We start from the raw sequence: 22,356 nt of genomic DNA, 5'->3' as shown, positions 1-22,356 counted from the left end.
GTTACGATATTAACCTTCTCAGGCTGCTACACTTGCAATGAAAACACACTTAAAACCTACACAAAAAATTATTTACGCAATATTTACAAAGAAAATTAACTCTACAAATTAAAATGACTTACATCTCCGGCAATGATGCCAAAAACTTGTTGTGCAAATTTCATTATATTCGCAAGCGCACAAATCAATTGTAGAATAGATTTTGTGGTAATGAGTGTCGATCCCACAAGGAGATAGATTTAATTATTCGTAGGGTTAATTTTCTAGGCGTATATATGAGCTGGTTGGTGATGAGATTAAGGATAAAACTATCACTAGCAAATGGGATGAGGCATATTCAGATCCTACTCAAGTTCCCGTTGGACCCGTTACAAGAGCTCTAGCAAAGAAATTCAAAGAAGCGCTTAATGGATTGATTGAAGCAACTTGGGCTTGATTAAATTCGTTGAGGCCCATTGAAGGAATCACACATGATAAATGCATGATTCAGGCTCTTGAAGTTTCCCAATAATCACTTCTATGAAATAGGGAGTTGGCTTGCACATTATGGCAGGAAAATATATTATTTTCCTTTTTCAGATACTTTCCCTTTTTCAGATACCAACTGGGGATTCTAAGTACGTGGCGTTGTTATACTAGAGCAATGATAACAAAGTTATCCTTTGGACCAGTAGTCTGCATGCTCGGGTTTCCAGTCGATATACCTAGAAAACGAGAATGACGTGGTTGCGAGATACTAGACATTCTGTATCTTACGATGAACTAAGAACCTAGACAACCCAAAAAGACACAGACTCTCCTTGGTCACTTAGTCTAAAGGCAGGGTTCCGTCTATTATCTCAGTGCAAAGAAAGAATAAGAGCCTGACTAGTTTTCTGATGCACAGGATCCTTTTTCAAGGCAAGTGCAGAGCATACTTGCAGAAGATAGACATTGAACAAGGGTAAGAGCTCTAAACCTGAAGAATCTTAGGATTAAAGAATAGAAACGAAAGTTTTAGTTATCCATAGGGTGGAAGATTGAAACTTGGAATGTTATCTCAAAACTCCTCTGATTTTTATTCAAAATAACTCTCCTTATATAAGGATAAGGAGGAGAAAAGACAAATAGACTGGAGCAAGCTCTTTCCAGCTAGCATACATGCACACCTATTTTACAAAAGTAAAGTACATGATTACATAAAGCATAAAGCTAAAGCATACACTTATTACAAAAATGACAAACAACTTTTAAAAAGTTAAAGGTAAAAGCTTAAAGAAAAAGCTAAAGACACTCATTATTACAAGATGACAAATATCTTAAAGAGAGATGGAGCCATCTTCAGATGAGGATTCAGTCTCGTCAGGGTCACGGTCAGGGTCCTTGTCTTTCTTGAAGATTCGTTCTGGATGAGAACATCCCGGAACACATGGGCAAGGGCAATATTGTCCTTTTGCTAGAGGAATATCTTGTGGAGATGAAGGAATTGATTGAGGATAATGTTCAGGCTGATCAGGTTGAGAGGAAAATGGTGGATATGGGGAAGAGGATGAGCCAAGTTCATATGGCGATGGTAAAGGTACCATGGTAAAATCTTCATAAGGATCTTGAGAATCTTGGAATAAGAAGTCAGTGTAATATGACTTTTCTTCTTTTATGATGATTCCATGGTTGGGAGGTTGGGAATGTAAGGATGGTGTAGGGATCATGAACATTTCATGTTTTAGTCCAAGAGATGTGTGGAGGATATCTGGTTGTTCTGGAGGAATATGGTTGAGTTCCATGAGGAAGTTTTTCAAGGAAGTCTTGATCTGGAAATCTTGTTCGAGAAAGGCAATGTGAGGGACTGTCATCCATTCATAACTTTGATTATGGGTCCAAAAATCTCTGGTGTGAGGATGTTGGAAAAATGGACGGTGAATGATAAAAGCAGAAGTGAACAGTTGTCCTTCTTGGTCTAGAAGGTCGAGAAGGTGGTGTGTGTCAGCAATTTGTTGCAGCTTCCTACGCCACCATGGTAATGGTGAAAACCATTCAAAAAGAGTCCAGGTAAGGGAGGTGGATAACTCTGGATTATTGAGTCTGTTGAGAAGGGGTAAAACAGGAAAAATCATTTTTGTGGCATACAGAACAGTAAGACACCATGTATACCAAAGCTCATCTTCGGTAATGTCTTTGTGAGGTGCAATTACTAATCCTGTGAGGAAAAGATGATCATGATGAAAACTGGGAAAAAACATAGGCTCTCTACTCATCTGATAGATGTTCATAAAAACCTAAAGAGAAATTTTCTGGTGAAGTCTTGGATCTGGTGAGGTGATTGAAAAGTCATGTTGAGTGGGAAAGACTTCTTGGTGAGAGTTGTTTTAAGGAGTGAACTAGCCATGGTAATGATTGGGAAGGAAACCTGAGAAGTAATACAGAAGAATTGGGAACATTTTGGTGTTGGAGGTTTGGATAACAAGTCTGGGATGAGGTTATGATCTCCTTTTATATGCTGGACATGGTAATCATATCTTGAAAACTGTTCTTTAAGCCGAAGTAAGGTTTTTTCTGGAACAGCCTTCTGCTTAAAGTTTAAGATATTGGGAAAAGCTAAATTATCTAGTCTGATCAAGAATCTATGACCAATCAAATGGAATTCAAATTTCTTGATACCATTTTTCACGGCTAAGATCTCTTTGTAGACTGTGTGATAATGCTTTTGTGCATCAGGAAATTGTCCACTTGCATAAGTAATAAAGTGTTCTTTTCCATTGCATTCTTCAAGGAGAATGGCCCCCCATGACTCATCACTTGCGTCTGTTTGCAGAATTCTCTTGCCATCTGTGATAAGTTTTAGAGGTGGTGGATTATGGGCAATCTGCTTTAATTGCTTTACAGCATCGGTGTGGATCTCTGACCAGAATGGTGGATTCTTTTTTAGAAGAGTAGACAACTTGCTTGTATGGTGATTGACATGTGGCAGGAAATCACGGATGTAATTGATGATTCCAAGAAATTGTTGGGCTTTTTTTTTTGTAAAGTTACTTTCGGGAAAGTGGAGTAGCTCTTGTGCAATGCGAGGTCCATGCTGATAATGGCCATCTTGGATTTTCATGCCAAGAAAGTCAACAGAGGTTGTCGCAATCGTGCTTTTCTTTTCAGAGATCATGATTCCATGCTCTTGAATGATTTAGAAAAACTGGTGGAATAACCTGTGATGTTCATCATGAGAACCTGAAAAAATAAGTAAATCATCAATTTAAACAAGGGTATGGTGCAGGATTGGTTGAAAGATAGTGGTCATGGCCTTTTGAAAAATGGAAGGGGCAGTTTTGAGGTCAAAAGGAAGAACTGTCCATTGGTAATGGGCATTTGGAATACAAAAAGCAGTTTTGTATCGTTCAGAGGGTGGAGAAAATTGTTGAGTGGCTGATAGTCAATAACTAATTGTTTTTTGCCACGAAGAATTTCAGTCCTTTTTTCGACATAGAATGCTTAAGAAGCCCATTGAGAATTTGTGGGTTTAATTAGGCCTTGTTTTAGCAATTGGGCACATTCTTGTTGAGCCAAAATAAGGTCTTGTGGGGTCATGCCTGTATGGGTAGCTTTGGTTGGGTTGCTATCTTCATTTAGTTTGAAAGGTAAGGATATGAAGAACTTTGGGTTTTTCCACAACAGGTTTAGATGGGTAAAAAGGCTGTGGTTTTCAGGGCAAAATTTGAGGATTTGGTTTGTAATGGCCTAGTATGAGGTGGTGAATTGGCTAAAGAATAAATCTTTAGAGTGCTGGTAAAGGGTTTAATCATGGACTTGTAACGGAGACCAGAGGAAGTGATCTGGACATTTTTTGCTTGATGTAGGATATCAAACCCTAGAAGGAGATCTTTGTTTGGCAAAGATGAACCAATTAGTTTGATCCAAACAACACAATTAGGAAATAACTGGATTCTTATTGGATGTTTAGTAACTAATTTAGTTGTAAAGATCTTTCCGTCTACTGCTTTGAAGTGTTCCTCTTGAGTTCTCCAATACTCAGGAGGAAGAATAGTAGGATCAAGCATGCTTCGTTGAGCACCAGTGTCGAGAAAACCAATGGCTGTGATAGGTTTATGATATCAGGAAGGGATAATTTGGATTTTGACAGAAAGTATGGGTATGGTACGGTCATGAATAAGAATGAAGGAAGGTTGGACTGTGTAGATAGGTTCAAAATCAGAACTATCTGAATCACTGGATTCTGCTGGTAAGGTAAAGACTGTATCATCATTTGGCTCTTCTTGTTCAAAAAACAAGTGTTCAACTTGATCTGTGGTTGAGGAAAATTCTGTAGTGGATTCCAGGTGTTGGATAAGCTTGATTGCTTTCTGAGGTTTAACTGGGCAATCTTTGGCAAAATGACCTTTCTTTTTGCAAATGAAACATCTGCTTTTCCTTTTGTTAGGAAAATCTCTGGAGGAGTATTGTCTCTTTCTGAAAAATTTGAACTTTTTAGGACGCCGTTTCCTGGATGGAAATGAGAATCTGGATTTCTTGAAATGAGACTTTTTCTTGGGTGAGCAGTCACACTTCTTTGAATCTTTGCATTTGATAGCCAAATAAGGTTTTTTTGTAAGCAAATCTGAAAGGTTCTTTGTCTTTAATGAGTTCCTGAAAGAACTTCTTTTGTTCACACAATTTGTCAAGACATCCTAGAGCAATCTGGAATAATTTTCCCAATGATAATGTGTCAATGTTGAGCCTATGAGCAGCTAACTGATGCTGGATCTCTGGTTGTAATTCTCCTGAAAGAGAGGCCAGAAATACATGCCTGAGTGTAGCATCATTGAAGCCATTTAGCTTATAATAAAGCAAAGACATCTGCTTATAGTGGTAATGAAGATCTTTGGTGTTGAGGGAACAACATTTCATGTTGAGATAATCACGTCTTGCAGCTTCAAAAGTAGCACTTGGTTCTCCAATAAATTGATCATGGAGAATGGCTAAAGCTTGAAAGACATCAGATATCTGGATGAACTAAAGTTGTCTATACTGTCCAAGACTATCAAACCAATCTCGAAGAGAACCTGTAAACCGCGTATTGAATTCTCGTAGAGCAGATTGGGTTGTTGCATCTAGAGCTAGCATCTGGAGATCAATCCAAGCAGACAACTCTTGTAGTCTTTCTCTCCACTTCGTGGGAGGAATATCATCAAAAGTAAACCATGGTCCATTTGAAGGTTTGGAGACTTTTGGCTGAGGAGGAATTGACTGAGAAGATTCACCAGTTTCATGATTTTCTTCATCAGTGTCAACAGGTTCAGTTCTTGGGCCAGGGTCAGTGGCACCAGACTGCTCAGTAGGTTCTACTATGAGAAGTTTGGAAATATCAGCTAGATTTGAACCAGAAGTGTCTGAATCAGACAAATCAAATGACTTAATGAATGATGAATCTGATTGTGAAGGTGAATTTTTAGTAGAGGAATCTAGAGACGGTGAATGGGAAAGTGGTTAAGCAGAATACTGCTACATGGGCTGTTTTTCTAGAGAAACAGTAGTTTGGATTGGTGGTGGTTGAGTAGATTCAGGTAAAGAAGTTGGTGATGGAGAGAATGATGGTTCAAATCTGGATGTGTGAGGATTTTGCTGAGGAATGAGTTTTTGAACTGGAGTTGGTTTTGGTGTTTTCTTTGGTTTTGATTGAGGTCGTGGATGTGGAGGAAACAATGTATGGGTCATACCAAAAAGTTTAGAAGGTTCATATGTCCGAAAGGAAAAAGATGGCAAGAAAGGATGATAGGTAGGATTAATTACTAGTAATGGAGCAAAACTTGTAAACAGGGTAGGCTGGACCCTTTCTGAGTCAATTCTGGCAATTTCAGCTTTCAAAGCTCTTATCTCAGCTTCTTTTTTATCAAAATGAGGACTATAGACTCGTTGAGCAAGCATAACCCGAAGTTCATAGTCAAGTTGAGTAACTCTGGTATGAAGATTTTGTTAAATTTGATTTAACTTATCTGAGATAGTATCAACATTTTTCTCAACCTGGTTGGTTTTGTGTGTAATGTGGTCTACCTTATGATGCCAGTTTAAGACTGCTTCAAAAGAACAAGGTTCTTCTAAATGGCTAGCAGGTGTTATGGCAGAGGGGACATATGGGTTGGAGATAAAATTCTTTTGTTGGTCAGTTTGTTTTTCCAAAGGTGGGAACTGGGCTTGGTATTCTGTAGATGTTGATGGGAAAAACATCATACATGACTGTATTTTGGGACTAACATAGGTAGTCTTATGGGTTGATCGTGTTCTGCAATTGCGCAAAGCGAGTTCATGTTTTCATATCCAAGCAAGACCTTTGTTGTAGATGGGTAAAGGCGCTTGAGAATTAGGCTCAGGTGGATATTCAGGATGAGCAGCATGATACTGGCAAGCTGGATAAATAATCTTTTTAGACTTGTGCTTGCGTCTTCTGGGTTCGTCATCATCTTCTTCAATATCTTCCCAACAAGGACAGCTTGCATCACAGTTGCTAGAGGCTGGGACTTCCCACAAGAAATGTCCATTGAGTTTTGCTGGGTAGATGGAAAAACCTTGATCATTAAAGGCTTGAATGGGTAGGTTTTCTTGTTCTGTGTGAACAGAAGTAATCATTGAAGAATAGGTAAAAGATAACCTGGGTGGTTCTGAGGATGAACTGGGTGGTGGTTTGAAAGTAAGACGAACAGTTCCATCTGAATTTTTTTGAAAATGACTTTCAGAAGTTTGTATGGGTTCAAAATTTTGATGAAATTGTTCATAATTGGACAACCACTCTAAAGGCATGAGTTTGATTAATTCTTGTCTTGTCCTTCCCACACTCTTGAGATTCTACCAGGCACTCAGATATGTACTCCAGGATCCAACTCCAGTCCTCATGGCATTCTTGTTTGAGAACAAAGACCTGACTACACCAATGTTCTCTTCCAAGACGCTCAAGACCCTTGGGCAGACTTCCAATCTTTATTAGAAACCCAGGACACTTAGTACACTGTGACTGAACCAGGCTCTTCGTCTACTCCAACTCAAGCTCAACGGCCAGTAAGCCCCAAATTAGATAAAGACATCCTGATCTACCAAGAACTCCACAGAGCAAAAAAGGAATATGAAAAAGAAACTGATGACGTGTCCCCATCCAGATTTCCCTCAACTCCATAATCGCCTCACATGGCTACAGAGTCATCCGGGAATCTCCGCTTTTCCTGCTTTCAATAAAAGACATGGGTCTTACCTTGTCTAAAGTGTGTTTTAGCTTTTATGCTTTTTTTTTTGCTTTAATTATGGTTTGCTTTTGCTTTATGCTAAAAGAAAAAGATAAGGGTCTTGTCTTATCTTTATCTTTATTTTAGCTTTCCAGCTCTATTTTAAGAGCTCTTCTGTCCTTGTAAAATTCAGATTGCCATTAATAATATTTCTAAGTTTTTCTTAAACTTCTATGGCTTCCTAAGTCTCTCTTCTTTTTCTAGGTAACGAAGAAAATACTTGAGTTATTAAACTAAGAGCGTTCATCTCTATTTTCTATACTGAGTATGCTCTACACTTGCCTTTCTTCAAGGATCTTGTGTATTAGAAAAGTCCTGATTTATTTATAAAACCAATTTAAATAAAATTATTTTCTCACAATGTTCACCCTCTTTGAAGGTCGGAGGTGACCTATTTGAAGGATAGTCTAGTACTATCATAGTTCAGGTGTAACAACGCCACGTACCTGTACACCCAGTGGTATTAGAGCCAAACGACGTTTTCTAGAGGTGGTATCATGGTTTAGTGCTCAAGTATTATTATTCAACACCTAGAAGAAACTCTATTAAACATGGCATCTTCCTCTTCTTCAACCGATTATCGCTTCATCAAAATCTTCTTCTATTTCTCTCTCTTATACTCTGTCCTTACCTCGTTCTTGTTAAAAACATGTAGCCTCAAAAATAGAAAATCTTGTTAAATACTCGTATATTCTTGAATCTGCTCAGGTTAATGAACCCCAGTTCCCTGTTATGAGTCCATACCATCTTTATGTACAAAAAACTTCCTTCACCCGAAGTATCTGAACCCTTATCTCCATAAAAAGACCTATTCCTAAAGAGTACATCCAGTCCTCACGACTTGATTAGTGTGCTCTCCAAGCCTTTCAAAGTGACCGTTGACTTTGTCAGGGTAAACAGGATACCCTTCCGAGGAAAAGCCATAGATTGGAAGATTCGACTCTTGTCTAGTAAAAACTGCTGTAATCATAGCAGTATATGAGAGCCGTGGAGGATCTGGATTTGGCTTGTCTGGAGTCTAAAAAGACAACTTGACTTGTCCATCTGAATTCTGATGGAATTGTTCATAGTTGGTAAGCCATTCTACAGGCATGAGTTGGAGCAACTCTTGTTTTTGAATTTGTTTGGGGATTTGGATGATGGTTGGAATTGTATTTGTGTCTGCAAGAATCATCAGTGCATCACTGGTTGTTTGTTCAGTTGGGAGATCTAGCGCATGATTTTGCAATCGATACACTATCTGATGATGGAGTGTGGCTATTTTGGAAGGGGATATTTGTTCTGCTCCTTGGAGCTGGATTTGGACTTTCAATGTTGTGGGAAAGACCAATGGAGGTGTGGTGAATGTCTGTTGGGACAGGTTGAACGTTGTTGAGTTCTAACAAGAAGGCTTTGAGAGTGGAGATGATTGTAGGATCATGATTAAGGGGGAAAGGATGAGGGAATGTTTTCCATTCATACGCCATGTCCTGTGTCCAGTAGCCTTTTGTTTGTGGATGTTGGAAATATGGCTTGTGGACTATGAATACCGAAGTAAACATATCTGATCCTTGATCTGGAATTCGATCTAACTGATGAAAGTTAGAAATATTCTGTAATTGTTTACACCACCAAGTGAGTGGTGAAAACCATTCAAGAAGTGTCCAGAGAAGTGTGGGTGCATGATCTGGTGTGGAGATAGGCCTAAGGGTTGGTCGGACAGGAAGAACAAGTTTTGTAGCAAACAGGATTGTGAGACACCACATATACCATAACTCGTCTTCAGAGATGGTAAGGTTAGGAACAATGGTGAAGCCAGTGAGAAACAAGTGTTCTAAGTAGAGAGCAGGAAACCTTTCAGGTTTGGTTCTGTGAACATTCATGAAATATTTGTAAAGGAATTTCTTTACAAAATCTTGGATTTGGAATGCTGATCGGAAAGTAAGGTTTAAAGGAAGGGTTTTTTGAGTGAGAGCTATGAAGGGAAGTGAGCGATACATGGCTATTATTGGGATGGTTTGGATTGAAGAGATGAGAACAGGGCTTTTTATAGAAGGTTGGGTAAGGAAATCATGGATAAGATTTTTATCACCTTTGATGTGTTGGACTATGTAGTCATACTTTGCAAACCATGTCTTTAAGTTAAGCAATTGCTTGTCAGGAAGCAATTTGTTCTTGAAGTCAAAGATCCTTGGAAAAGAACTGTTGTCCATTCGGATGAGGAAATTGTGGCTGATGAGATGAAATTCAAATTTCTTGATTCCATATTTTACCGCAAGAATTTCCTTGTAAATCACGTGGTAATTCTTTTCTGAGTCTTTGAATTGTCCACTTGCATGAGCGCAATAGGACTCTGAGTCACCGATTTTTTTCCAGGAGGATAGCACTCCAAAAGTCATCACTAGCATCTGTCTGGAGGATGCGTTGGCCGGTAGTGGAAATTTTTAGTGGAGGAGGTGACTGGGCTATCTTTTTAAGCTGCTTTACAGCGTCTGTTTGAGCTGGACCCCATGGTAGAGCCATCTTTTTTAGCACCGAAGATAGCTGACTAGTGTGGACCGCAACCTTGGGAATAAAGTCTCTGACATAATTAACAATTCCAAGGAACTATTGAATTTGTTTTCTGGTGAGGTCGGCGTCGAGAAACTTTAATAATTCTGCTGCAATGTGTGGTCCTGGATGGTAGTGGCCATCTTTTAAGACCATGCCAAGAAAGTCAATATATTCCTTTCCTATGCTGCTTTTCTTTTCAGAAAGCATGATGCCATGTGCCTGCACGATTTCCAGGAAATCTGAAAGGAGTTGTTGATGTGTTTGGTGGTCATGGGAAAACAACAGGATGTCATCAATGTAGATCAAAGCATGATGGAGGATCGGAGAAAAGATCTTAACCATTACTTTTTGAAACAAGGATGGAGCAACTTTGAGACCGAAGGGTAGAACTGTCCAGTGATAATGAGCATTAGGGATACAGAAAGCTGTTTTAGGACGGTCTTCTGGGAAAATACCAAGTTGCCAAAACCCAGCTTTGAGATCAAACTTGGAAAATACTTTTGCACCTTGAAGATGAATGAACAGAGACTGGATCTTTGGAAGAGGAAATTTATCATCTTTAAGGAAAGCATTAAGTGGCTAGTAATCAATGACTAATATCTTTTTGTCACGAACTAATTCAGATCGCTTTTCAACATAGAAGGCTTGACAAGCCCAATCTGAAGTAGTAGGTTCTATGAGACCTTGTCGAAGCAATTGTGTGCATTCTTGGTTGGCGAGAGTGAGATCAGAAGGAGGCATCCCTGGATGTGTGGCTTTGGTAGGATTGACATCTTCATTAAGTTTGAAAGGAAGATGGATGAAAAACTGTTCATTTTTCCAAAGTGGTGAGGGATGAGTAAATTGAGAGTGATTTTCAGGACAAAGTTCAAGAAACTTTTGGGAAATGGAGGTATAAGGAGGAGTTGTATCTGACAATGTATACAGACGAAAAACATCTGTATATGGCATAAACATTTGTTTGAATTTAATGCCTGTTGGCGTAATGAAGAGGTTTTTTATTAGTTGAAGGATATCAAATCCGATGATGAGGTCTTTGTCTGGTAAATCTGAACCAACAATCTTTTGCCAAATGATACAGTTGGGGAAGAACTGGATGCCAATGGGTTTTTTGGTAATGAGAGAAGTTTCAAAAACTTTTCCATTTGTAGCTCTGAAGTATTCAGTATGATTGTCCCCATAGTCTGGAGGAAGGATTTTTTAATTGATCATACTGCGATGTGCACCAGTATCAAGGAAACCAATAACTGAGACAGGTTTATGGAATTTAGAAGGGATGACTGAAATTTTTACTGAGGGACTAGGAAGTGTGGGACGAATGTCGTTAATCTCTTGAATAATGGAGATTACAGAAATGTCATCTAGATCTGAATCTGTTGAATCAGCAAGGATGAAGGTTGTATGATCATCTTTCTCGGACTATTCTGAGAAAATTGATTCAACATCTTCGTTGTCAGAAAGTATGGAAGATTGTTGTAGGTGTTGAATAAGATAAACAGACTTGGTTGACTTATTTGGGCAATTGCGAGCAAAATGTCCGCGCTTCTTACAAATAAAACAACGATTGTGTTTCTTTTATCTGAATTGGGAAGGATCCTTTCTTCTGAAGTATCTGTAAGGCTTCTTTGGTTTTTTGGAAGAGGATTTGTGGAAATGTTTCTAGAAGTGTTTCTTTTTGGTGGTTGGACAAATGCACTTTTTGTCATCTTTGCACTGGATTTTGAGGTAGGGTTTTTTACAGGCTCAGGTAAAGGGTACTTTGTGTTCAATAAGGTCTTTGAAGAAATCTTTTTGTTCACAGATTTTATCAAGGCATAGCATGGTTAATTGAAAGATTTTTCCAAGGGAGACATTTGCTATGTCGAGGTTAAAGGCCGTCAACTGTTGTTGAAGTTCTGGTGGTAAAGATGCAGCAAAGACATGCTTTAAAGATGGATCATTGAATCCATTCAGTTTGTAATAAAGCATGCTCATTCTTTTGTAATGCATTTCCAGGTGATGTCGTTTAAGAGAACAACATTTCATTTGGTGGAATTCTTTTCGAGTGCTTCAGTGGATGCTGCTGGTTCTCCAATAAATTGCTCATAAATGACTGCAAGAGTTATAGGAATTGTGGCTTGAATTAATTGGAGTTGTCTGTATTCGCCTAGACTTTCAAACCAATCTCGTAGAGATCCAGTGAATCTGGAATAAAATTCTCGGAGAACATTCTGAGATTGTGCATTAGGACTTGTCATTTGCACATTAATCCATGCAGCAAATTCTTGATGTCGAGCTTGCCATTTGTGACAAAGGATGTCGTCAAATGTAAACCATGGAGAAGAAGATGGTTTGGAAGACTTTTCATAAACCGGAGGGACAGAGGGAGCTGATTCTATTTGTGAGCCTTGGACATTATCATTATCATCAGAAGATTCTTTGGCATAGGAGTGTCTACAACAGGAGTAGAGGTACTAGGATCTTCTGTTTTTGTGGCCATGAGAAGACCAGAAATATCCGCATATTGAGACTCTGAGTCTAAAGAAATTTGTTCAGAGGAACTGAGTATCTCTGTGGAGGGTAAACTTTCTTCTGAGGTTGAATCTGAATCATTTTTTTTTAGTATCAATCTGTTGATAATGGTATTGGTATGCTGAGGTTTTGTCTTTCTTTGGAGGTTCAAGAGTTATTTTAGGAGAGTCTTCTGGGACTTGAAGATCTTCCTTGGGTGGAGGTTTTGAGATCTTGACTTTTGATTTGGATATTTTTGGTGAAGTAGTTTTTGGTGGTGGAACGGAAGGAATATTATAGAGATGGGAAGGACCTAAGAATTGATCATAAGTTGACTATTTAGGAGTGTAAAACGGCTGGTATGATGTGAATAGCGGTGCTGGGATAGGGATAAACTGTGTTTTAGTGAAAAGGGAAGGTTGTGATTTGTCAGCATCAATTCTGGCCAATTCTGCCTTCAGCTGTCTGATCTATGCTTCTTTCTTATTGAATTCTGGACCCCAAATATGATTATTGATCATCGTTCTGAGATCAATATCCAATTTAGATATTCTATTCTACAAATTTGAATAAATCTGTTCCAGCCGAGAAGTGATTGTGTCCACCTTTGTTTCTGTTTGTGACACTTGTGATGCCACTTTGTCAATCTTCTTACCAAGATGGTGGAGAGCTTGATTCTAAGCACTGGCATTTTGGGTTTGCCAGGTGAGTACTGTCTCATATTGTTTTGGTGCTTCTGGTGCTCCAGAGGTTGTGATTGGTGATTGGACATAGGGTTGAGAAACAACTTTGGTTTGAGGGTCTGTGTGCCTTTCGAGTAGAGGAAAGGATTCTTGGTATGATTGGCTAGAAGATGAGAACATCAAGCATGACTTGATTTTTGGTTAAGGAGTAACAGGCTTAAGTCAGGATTCTAGTTGGAGTTACCTGAGTGCTTTCTTGTAGATGGGTAATGGTTGATCTGATTCTGAATCATCCGATGGTCCTGAAGAATAGGGCCTACACGGGGTTTTAGGAGTAGAAGGCTTTTTCTTTCTCCTTCCCCTTCGTCTCATGATTTCAAAGTCTTCGTCATCATCTGTGTCATCCAAGCAGGGACAATCTGGATTACACATATGGGCTTCTGGAACATCCCATAAAAAGTGATTGTTGACTTTGTCAGGGTAAACAGGATACCCTTCCGAAGAAAAGCCATAGATTGGAAGATTCGACTCTTGTCTGTGGAGTAGGAAATCCAAAGCATGATTTTACAGCCTATAAACAAGATGATGGTGCAGGGTAGCTATTTTAGCTGAGGTGATTTTTTCAGCTCCTTGGAGCTGGATCTGAACTTTTAAAGTGGTAGCAAGGTTGGAATCAAGAAGTGAAAGATTAAAATTGGGATAAAAGGTAAGCAAAGCACTTCCGACATGGAGGGTGGTTAGGACTGTGCCAATGATGGCATGCTGATATTACTTAAACCTGGTGTCAAGTAAAGCAATTCTAGCTGTGACAGGTAAGCCTTTTCTCCCATCAAGAGTGAGAATAAGACGAACACCTCCAAGGTGAAGATGTGTATAGCCTTCACGTTTCCATGTAGGGATCAATTCTGAGGGGATCTCAAGAGTGACATATTTTTCAGCTGTAGTAGCTTGCAAAGCACATTAGTCAAGTCGGGACGATTGGATGTATTCTTTAGGATGAGGTTGTTTAGTGGAAATCAAGGTCTTGATACTTCTGGTAAAAGAAGGGTTTTTATACAGGTGATATAGACTGATGAGAGGTAAAGAAGATTCATTGATTTGAACAGATTCAGGAACATAGGAATACTCAACAAGAGTTTCTATTTTACCGGTTGTTTGTTAGTACAGGATTTAGGTAAAGAAAGAGTAGAAGAAAGAGTAACTGGAGAAGATGATAAAGCATGAGTAGCTGAGGATGAAGATGAAGCCATGAGATGAAGATTTTCTATTCTTTAATGCTTTGATTCCTAAGGTATTGAACTCTTATAACCTATACCAATGTCTGGGAATGGAATGTATGACTCTGATACCAACTGGGGATTCTAAGTACGTGGCGTTGTTATACTAGAGTAATGATAACAAAAATCAATTATTTCTATTTTAATCACCTAGTTTCCATTTAATTGATGCAAGGCAATTGATGTAAGGCATTTAAGCCAATTAGGATCCTGATTTGATTTAGATTCTTTCATATTTACTTAGATTAGGATTCTGATTTGGTTTAGATTCTTTCCTATTTACTTAGATTAGGATTCAAATTTGATTTAGATTCTTTCATGTCATGGAAGATTCATAATCTAATTTGATTTTTGGTTGGGATTTATTTCCAAAAATTCTTGTAACCAGCCCTATATAATGTACTCGAATTCAATAAACATAAGAGAAGTTTTTTTGATGCAATTGGTGAGAGAGTTAATTCTCTTTTGTTCTTTACAAACTCTTTGAACTTATTGGATTTCCGTGGCGTTCAAACTCTTAACTTATCAATCAGACCATCTATAGCTGATTGCGGCGTCTTCACATACCAAGGTTCATACTTTCAATAAGCATTGGGTCGAGGTTTCATTCCATTCCTGGTTTAAATTCGATCTTGGGAACTAAATTGATTAGGGTCGCGTCAGTTCTTGACGGGGTTTGTATCATTTGGTATCAAAGACTAAGCACCAAGGTCAGATCCATTTATCTATGTTTTTTTCATTCTTGTTTGAATTTTTCATCCTTGTTCTAGTATCTATATAAAAAAAATTCGTGAATAGTGCCTCATGAACAATATTTTTAGGGTTTCTTTTTTAAAATCAATTTTGCATCCTTGTGGTTTAATTCTCCTTAAATCCACAAATTTTACCTATTCATTTTCCTAAAAAAAAAAAAAGATAGAGAGAATCGCCAACCCCCTCTTAAAATCTTTCATTTTTTCCATTATTTGTGTCTTGGAAGTCTAAAACGGGTTTTACCCCATGGGAGAAAATATTGCCCAAAATCAAAACTTGACTTTACGTACACATTGCCTTCTTACTCTTGAAATTTAAGTCTCCTTAGTGTAATATTTGTGAATTGCTGCTGAAATCCTGATATTGGCTTGATTAGTTTGATAAGAACTGAGTGAGAATTACTAAGAGTGGAAAAAGGCAAGAGAGGGTGAGTGTATTAGAGGGTAAAAGCCAATTAATTTGAGTGAAACACGAGTGGAATTGAGCGAGTCATTTTCTTGAGTCAAACACGTAAGAGAGTGAGGTGAGGTCCTTTCCAGTCCTTTCCACATTATTTCTAACTTTCTTTTGCAGATGTTAACTATGTCTCACAACCTAGAACGAAACACAAATGACGAGGATCAATCTGCAACTACTCAGAATTTACAAACTCAAGCTTTGATGGGAGAGATGATGAGGGCTGAATAAGAGCTCATACATGAGCGTTTGGATCAAGTGGAGAACACACGTGCAGGGCAGCCACAATCCGTTCCTCAAGCACGTAGGAGAGGAAGAGCTCTAACTAGAGGAGAGATTGATGACTAGTATAGGGATGAGTATGATGAAGGAGAGGACTTAGTGGATAGCTATAAGACTAAGAGAGATGGACAAGGTAGGAGAGCTAGGAATAGAGATGATGGATTAAGTGGCATAAAGATGAAGATTCCATATTTTCAAGGAAAATCCGACCCAGAAGCATACCTTAAATAAGAAAAGAAAATAGAGTTCATATTTGACTGCTACAATTATTCAGAGGCAAAAAAGGTAAAAGTGGTTGTGATTGAGTTTTTTTACTATGCTATTACCTAGTGGATCAGCTTGTTATAAGTAGGAAGCGAAATAGGGAACGTCCAATTGAGACATAGGATGAAATAAAATCATTGATGAAAAAGTGTTTTGTACCTAACCACTATTATCGAGACTTGTACAAAAAATTACAACGTCGTACACAAGGTAGCCGAAGCGTGGAGGATTATTATAAAGAAATGGAGATTACTATTATTAGAGCAAATGTGGAGGAGGATAGAGAAGCTACCATGGCACGATTCTTAAATGGTCTTAATCGAGAGATTGCGAATAAGATTGAGTTGCGACATTATGTGGAAATTGAGGAGATGATCCACAAAACCATCAAGATTGAGCAGCAACTCAAGAGGAGGGGTAACAGCCATGCAGCCCCAAGCTCGAGTTCCACTCCTTGGAAGCCGAGCTATGTGAAACGAGACGAGAGGCCACAAACATCTACTACACCTAAGCTAAGATCCAAGTCCTCCAAGCATAATTCACAAGGTAACACCGTGACTCTTACTATTAGAAATCGTGACATTAAGTGTTTTAAATGTCAAAGCAGGTGGCATATCACAAGTGAATGTGTAAATAAAAGAGTTATGGTGTTGTGGGACAATGGTGAGACTGTAACTGAAGATGAAACGGAAGAAAATGAGATACCACCATTAGAGGATGTCGAAGATGAAGAGTATATAGCCCTTGAGGAATTGACTTTAGTAGTGAGGAGAGCTTTGAGTGTGCAAGTGAAAGATGACGAAGCAGTGCAATGGGAAAACATTTTCCATACTAGGTGCTATGTTCAAGACAAAGTATGTAGTATGATTATTGATGGAGGAAGTTGTACTAATGTTGCTAGTACTATCATGGTAGAGAAGTTAGGGCTTCCTACACTTAAACACCCAAGGCCATACAAACTACAATGATTAAATGACAGTGGTGAGGTGAAAGTGAACAAGCAGGTACTAGTGACATTTCGGATTGGCAAGTATGAAGATAAGGTGCTTTGTGATGTAGTACCAATGCATGCTGGACACTTGTTACTTGGGCGGCCTTGGCAATTCGACAGACGTGTTAAGCATGATGACTTCACCAACCAATATTCATTTGTATTTAATCAACGTAACATCACTCTTGTTCTATTGACACCAGAGCAGGTTTATGGAGACCAAGTGAGCAAAAGAAAAAGAGAGAAAAAAATAGTGAAATTCAAAAAGATGCCAAGAAAAATGTGAGAGAAAAACCAAAGCAAAATACAGCCGTTGAGCGAAAATCGGATGAAAAACAAAAGAATTTCTTCGTGAGAGTGAGTGAGATAAAACAAGCATTGTTTTCACATTAGCTGATTATTGTACTTTTGTACAAAGAGGCATTTTTTAACACTAACGAATTTGACCCTACTTTGCCTAGTTCTATTACTTCTCTTTTGCAGGAGTATGAGGATGTCTTTCCTGAGGAAGCACCACATGGTTTACCTCCAATCCGAGGGATTGAGCATCAGATTGATTTTGTGCCCGGTGCAGCTATTCTAAATAGACCAGCCTATAGGAGCAATCTGGAGGAGACCAAGGAACTTCAAAGGCCGGTTAATGAATTGATGGAAAAAGGGTACGTGAGAGAAAGCATGAGTCCATGTGCAGTTCCCGTTTTATTAGTTCCTAAGAATGATGAGATGTGGAGGATCAACAACATAACGGTTGATGAGGAAAAGGTACATGCAATCCAAGAATGGCTGAGTCCCACAAGTGTAAGTAATGTGAAAAGCTTTCATGGGCTTGGTAGTTTCTATCAACGATTTTTGAAAGACTTTAGCATATTAGCCGCACCGCTTATTGAAGTAATAAAAAAAAGATATTGGATTCAAGTGGGGAGAAGCGCAAGAAAAGGCATTTCAAATAATCAAGCACAAGACGACCAATGCTCCTTTATTGTCTTTGCCTAACTTTAATAAAACATTTGAAATTGAATGCGATGCCTCCGGTATTGATATTGGCGCAGTCCTAATGCAAGAGGGACGACCAATTGCTTGCTTTAGTAAAAAGCTGAATGGGGCAGCCTTAAACTACCCTACTTACGATAAGGAGTTGTATGCGTTGGTTCGAGCGTTAGAAATGTGGCAGCACTACCTATGGCCTAAGGAGTTCGTGATTCACACTGATCATGAATTATTGAAACACCTTCAAGGCCAACACAAGCTGAACAAGAGACATGCTCGATGGGTAGAATTCATTAAGACATTTCCATATGTCATTCGTTACAAGCAAGGTAAGGAAAACATTGTTGCAGATGCACTTTCCTGCAGGTATGTCTTAATCTCAACACTTTATGTTAAACTACTTGGTTTTGAACATATTAAGGAATTGTATGCTGATGACCATGATTTTAGTGTTGAATACCAGCTTGTGAAAAGACAGTAGTCGGTAAATACTTTAGGCATGATGGCTATTTATTTCGGGTGAATAAACTATGTGTGTCTAACTGTTCTTTGAGAGATTTATTAGTGAGAGAATCCCATGGAGGAGGGTTAATGGGCATTTTGAAGTTGTAAAGACTCTAGCAGTCTCACATGAACACTTCTATTGGCCACCTATGAAACGAGATGTTGAAACACTTTGTGGTAAATGTGTCACTTGTAGGCAAGCCAAATTGAAAGTGCAACCTTATGATTTATACACCCCTTTGCCAATACCTAGTGCACCTTGGACTAATGTTTCGATGGATTTTCTGCTAGGTTTACCTAGGTCTAGAAAAAGGAAAGACTCAATTTTTACGGTTGTAAACAGATTTTCAAAGATGGCACATTTTATTCTATGCCACAAAATGGATGATACTTCTAATATTGCTGACCTATTCTTTAGGGAGATTGTGAAGTTGCATGGTATGCCCAGAACAATTGTTTCTGATAGGGATGCTAAGTTTTTAAGTTACTTTTGGAAAACCTTATGGGCTAAGTTAGGAACTAATTTGTTGCTTTCAACTACTTGTCACCTTCAAATTGATATCAGAGCCAAAAAAAACTTTTTGCCCACAAGCTAGAATATTATTGTATATCAACGGGAAACCAGTGACATATATTCTGATGGTCATCCCGAATGGGGACTATATCAGTTTGCACTACTGGTATAACAAGCCATGTACAATTATTTTCTATCTTTGAGCATAATGTTTTTCATTAAAATGGAGTGGTAAGTATGAGATCTGTTCATCCTGAATAAAGATAAGGGAAGTACTAAAACAAAATGGCATCTTCTTCAAGCAATACAGATAATCCTACTCTTGTTACTCTTTTTTCTACTCTTTCTCTCCCAAAATCATGTTCAAAATAGCTAACCTCGAAAATAGAAAACCTTGTGGAATATTCGTATGTTCCAGAGTCGGCACAAATCAGTGAATCTTCTACCCCTAATCAGCCCATATAAGCTATATCAGAGACCTAATTCCTTCACCAAAAGTATTAGGACTCTAATTTCAACCAAAAGGCCAGCTCCAAAGGAATATATCCAGTCTTCCAGGCTGGATCAGTGTGCTCTTCAAGCATCACAAGCAGAACAGTATGTTACTCTTGAAATTCCACCAGAACTTATCGTTCAGTGGAAAAGAGATGGATATACGCACCTCCATCTTGGAGGAGTTCGCCTTATTCTCACCCTTCACGGGAGAAAAGGCTTACCTGTTGTTGAGTGTTAGAAAATGCATATTTATAAAGGAGAAAACAGTCATTTTACATTTCAAGTCTTACTAACACCTTTACTTTTATGAATTTAACCTTCTTTTCATTTAATTCCGTTTGTTTTATTTTATGTATTTTAGGGGCATCATAGTCATTTCACAATAAACGAGAGATCAGATGGCAAAACGGACATCACTTTTGAACTCAGGACGGTCGAAAACTTTAGGAGGAGCATAAAAGGAAAAATAGCACTGTTCACATGTACGGTACTATTCACGTGTACGGTACTGTATATGTTACTGTTCACGACACTGTTCACATAGACGGACAATGACGTGGTATTGACCGATGATGTGGCATTGACTGATGAGGTGTCACGATCCTGTTGGGCTAAAATTCTTATGTACTGTTGATGGTGACGTGGCAGCATATCAGTGGACGAAAAATCTCGCGTACGGTACATGCATCACATAGGATTATTTTCAACCAAACCGCGTTACTGTTCATTCGGGTCAAACCGTGTTACTATTCATCCGTGTGGTCAAACCACGTACTGTTGACTGATGACGTGGCGTAATCCTGAGCGTCCAAACTGTTTTTAATCCGATGGCCATGATTTACTCCATGTATCTATAAAAAGGGGGCCTCTCCCCCCTAATTTGATAGCTCTGAATCCATTTTTGGACTCCATTTTCTATAATTCTCTCTCCATCTTGTATTTTCTTCGCATTTTAATAAATTTCCATTTTGTCCCTAGTTCAATTATGAGTGGCTAATTTTCTTTCAAGTTTGGGTTGAAGGTGAAGTCTCAACATGTGTCATGGGCTTTATTTGGTAAATTTATTTTCTCTTCCCCTCTAGTTTTTGTGGATGTTTTGACTTATTGTCGACAAATAATACTAATCTTGTCTAGTACCGCCTTGTTTTCACTGACCCCCTAGTACAAGGTTATTATTATTTGGCACGATAAGCCCTTAGCACCATATTGATTAGAGCGTGGTTCATGAGGTGTGGATTCCCCTCTCATGATTTTATTGGTATTAATAAGGAATATTTAGCCCATGATGCATGTTGATACGGATCCAGATACCCAAATACGTCATTTCAATAGAATTCTCTTCAATTTATTCTCACCATTTTAATTTCAATTTTAGAATTTATTCTTGCCATTTTAATTTAAGTTTTAGCATATTCCAAATCATTTCCACCACAGATCCAATCACCCATTCACAAAATTAATTCTACACAATTAAAATCCACCTCCTCGTGGGATCGACACTCGTCACCATTGATCTATACTACAATAGATTCGTGCGCTTGCGAGTACATTAAAATTTGCACAAGTTTTTGGCGCCGTTGCTGGGGAGGTTAGTAATTTTAATTCGTAAAATTAATTTTTGTGAATAATTCCATTTAAATTGTTTTCTTGTATTTTTTTTCTAAAAAAAAAAAGAAAAAAAAAGTGAATCTACATTTAAAGGTTAGTATTTTTTTCTTTTTCTCTTCTTTAAAATTCTGTAATTTAATTTTCAATTTATTTTTCTTTGTAATTTTTTTTGTTTATCTTATTAATTTATTTTTAGTTAATTTATTTCACGTATTTGTTTTTGTGTATTTTTATAGAAAGGTTGTAATAGCGCAATAAGGTTAGTATCGTAATTTCTCCATCTTTATTTTTTATTTGTTTTGTTCCCATCTTTATTTTTTATTTTATTTGTTTTGCATGCATGGTCGTAGGTTATTATTTCCTAATCTTGAACCTATAGACCTTAAACTATAAAAAACACTTCGCACACAAAAGCACATTAAAAATAAATTTGGAATGGATTTACAAGCACCACAAGAGAGGCCATTTAAAGACTATTTTAGTCCCTTAGCTAATTTGAGCACATCATGCATAAGATACCCAAATGTAGCTGCTAGAAGTTTTGAACTAAAACCTAGTGTGCTAAATTGTCTCCCCACATTCTATGGCTTAGAAAATGAGGACCCATATAATCATCTGAATGATTTTCATGCCATTTGTCAAACTTTTAAATATGAAAATTTTTCAGACGATGATGTTAAACTCAGATTATTCCCATTTTCTTTAAAGGATAGAGCTCGTTCATAGTTAAATACTTTACCTACTAATAGCATTTCATCATGGGAACAAATGGTAACAAAATTTTTGAATAAATATTTTCCAGTGCATAAAACCAATGCTATTCGCAGGGAAATTTCAGAGTTTACACAGAGAGAGGACGAGCAATTTTTCGAAACATGGGAGCGATTCAATGGGCTACTCTTGAAGTGTCCACATCATGGGTACGAGAAATGGCACCAATGCCAATACCTTTGGAGGGATTATTGCCGAATGTGCAAGAATGGCTAATGGCAACAAGTGGAGGAGATCTAATGTCAAAAAGTGCATCAGAGATTTGGGAATTCTTTCAGCGACAAGCAGATAATTCCCAACAACGGAGTCGATCACTCCGGAATACTAGAAGAATTAAGGGAGTGAATGAGGTTCACATTGGAGAGTCAACTTCAGGAATCAAAGAAGTCAAGGAGATGGTTGAAGGTCTTGCTCGACAAATAGCATCGTTATCAACTGCTAAATCAATAGAACCACATGACCATGACTCATACTCAAATCAAGCCAATGCCATAGGTGTAATGAGAAAGCCATC

At 38.1% G+C, this 22,356-nt stretch overlaps 1 protein-coding gene and 1 non-coding gene across 2 annotated transcripts; one reads left to right on the top strand and one right to left on the bottom strand.

Annotated features, from left to right (window-relative positions):
* The first annotated feature begins 16,214 nt into the window (after nucleotides 1–16,214).
* On the top strand, nucleotides 16,215–18,431 carry LOC127899879 (uncharacterized). The gene is made up of 4 exons (XM_052434019.1): nucleotides 16,215–16,826; nucleotides 16,977–17,186; nucleotides 17,447–17,725; nucleotides 17,880–18,431. Exons 1-4 carry the CDS (start codon nucleotides 16,215–16,217, stop codon nucleotides 18,429–18,431), a joined length of 1,653 nt encoding a protein of 550 aa, XP_052289979.1.
* A 3,459-nt stretch (nucleotides 18,432–21,890) lies between these two features.
* Nucleotides 21,891–21,994, bottom strand: LOC127900114 (small nucleolar RNA R71). The gene has a single exon (XR_008052137.1). It is a non-coding gene; the product is annotated as a small nucleolar RNA R71 (small nucleolar RNA).
* Between the last annotated feature and the right edge of the window lie 362 nt (nucleotides 21,995–22,356).

This window comes from Citrus sinensis, chromosome 9 (genome assembly GCF_022201045.2).
Source record: "Citrus sinensis cultivar Valencia sweet orange chromosome 9, DVS_A1.0, whole genome shotgun sequence".
Lineage (NCBI taxonomy): Eukaryota > Viridiplantae > Streptophyta > Magnoliopsida > Sapindales > Rutaceae > Citrus > Citrus sinensis.
The sequence above is the reverse complement of the archived record's forward strand: the minus strand, read 5'-3'. Positions and strand labels throughout refer to the sequence as shown.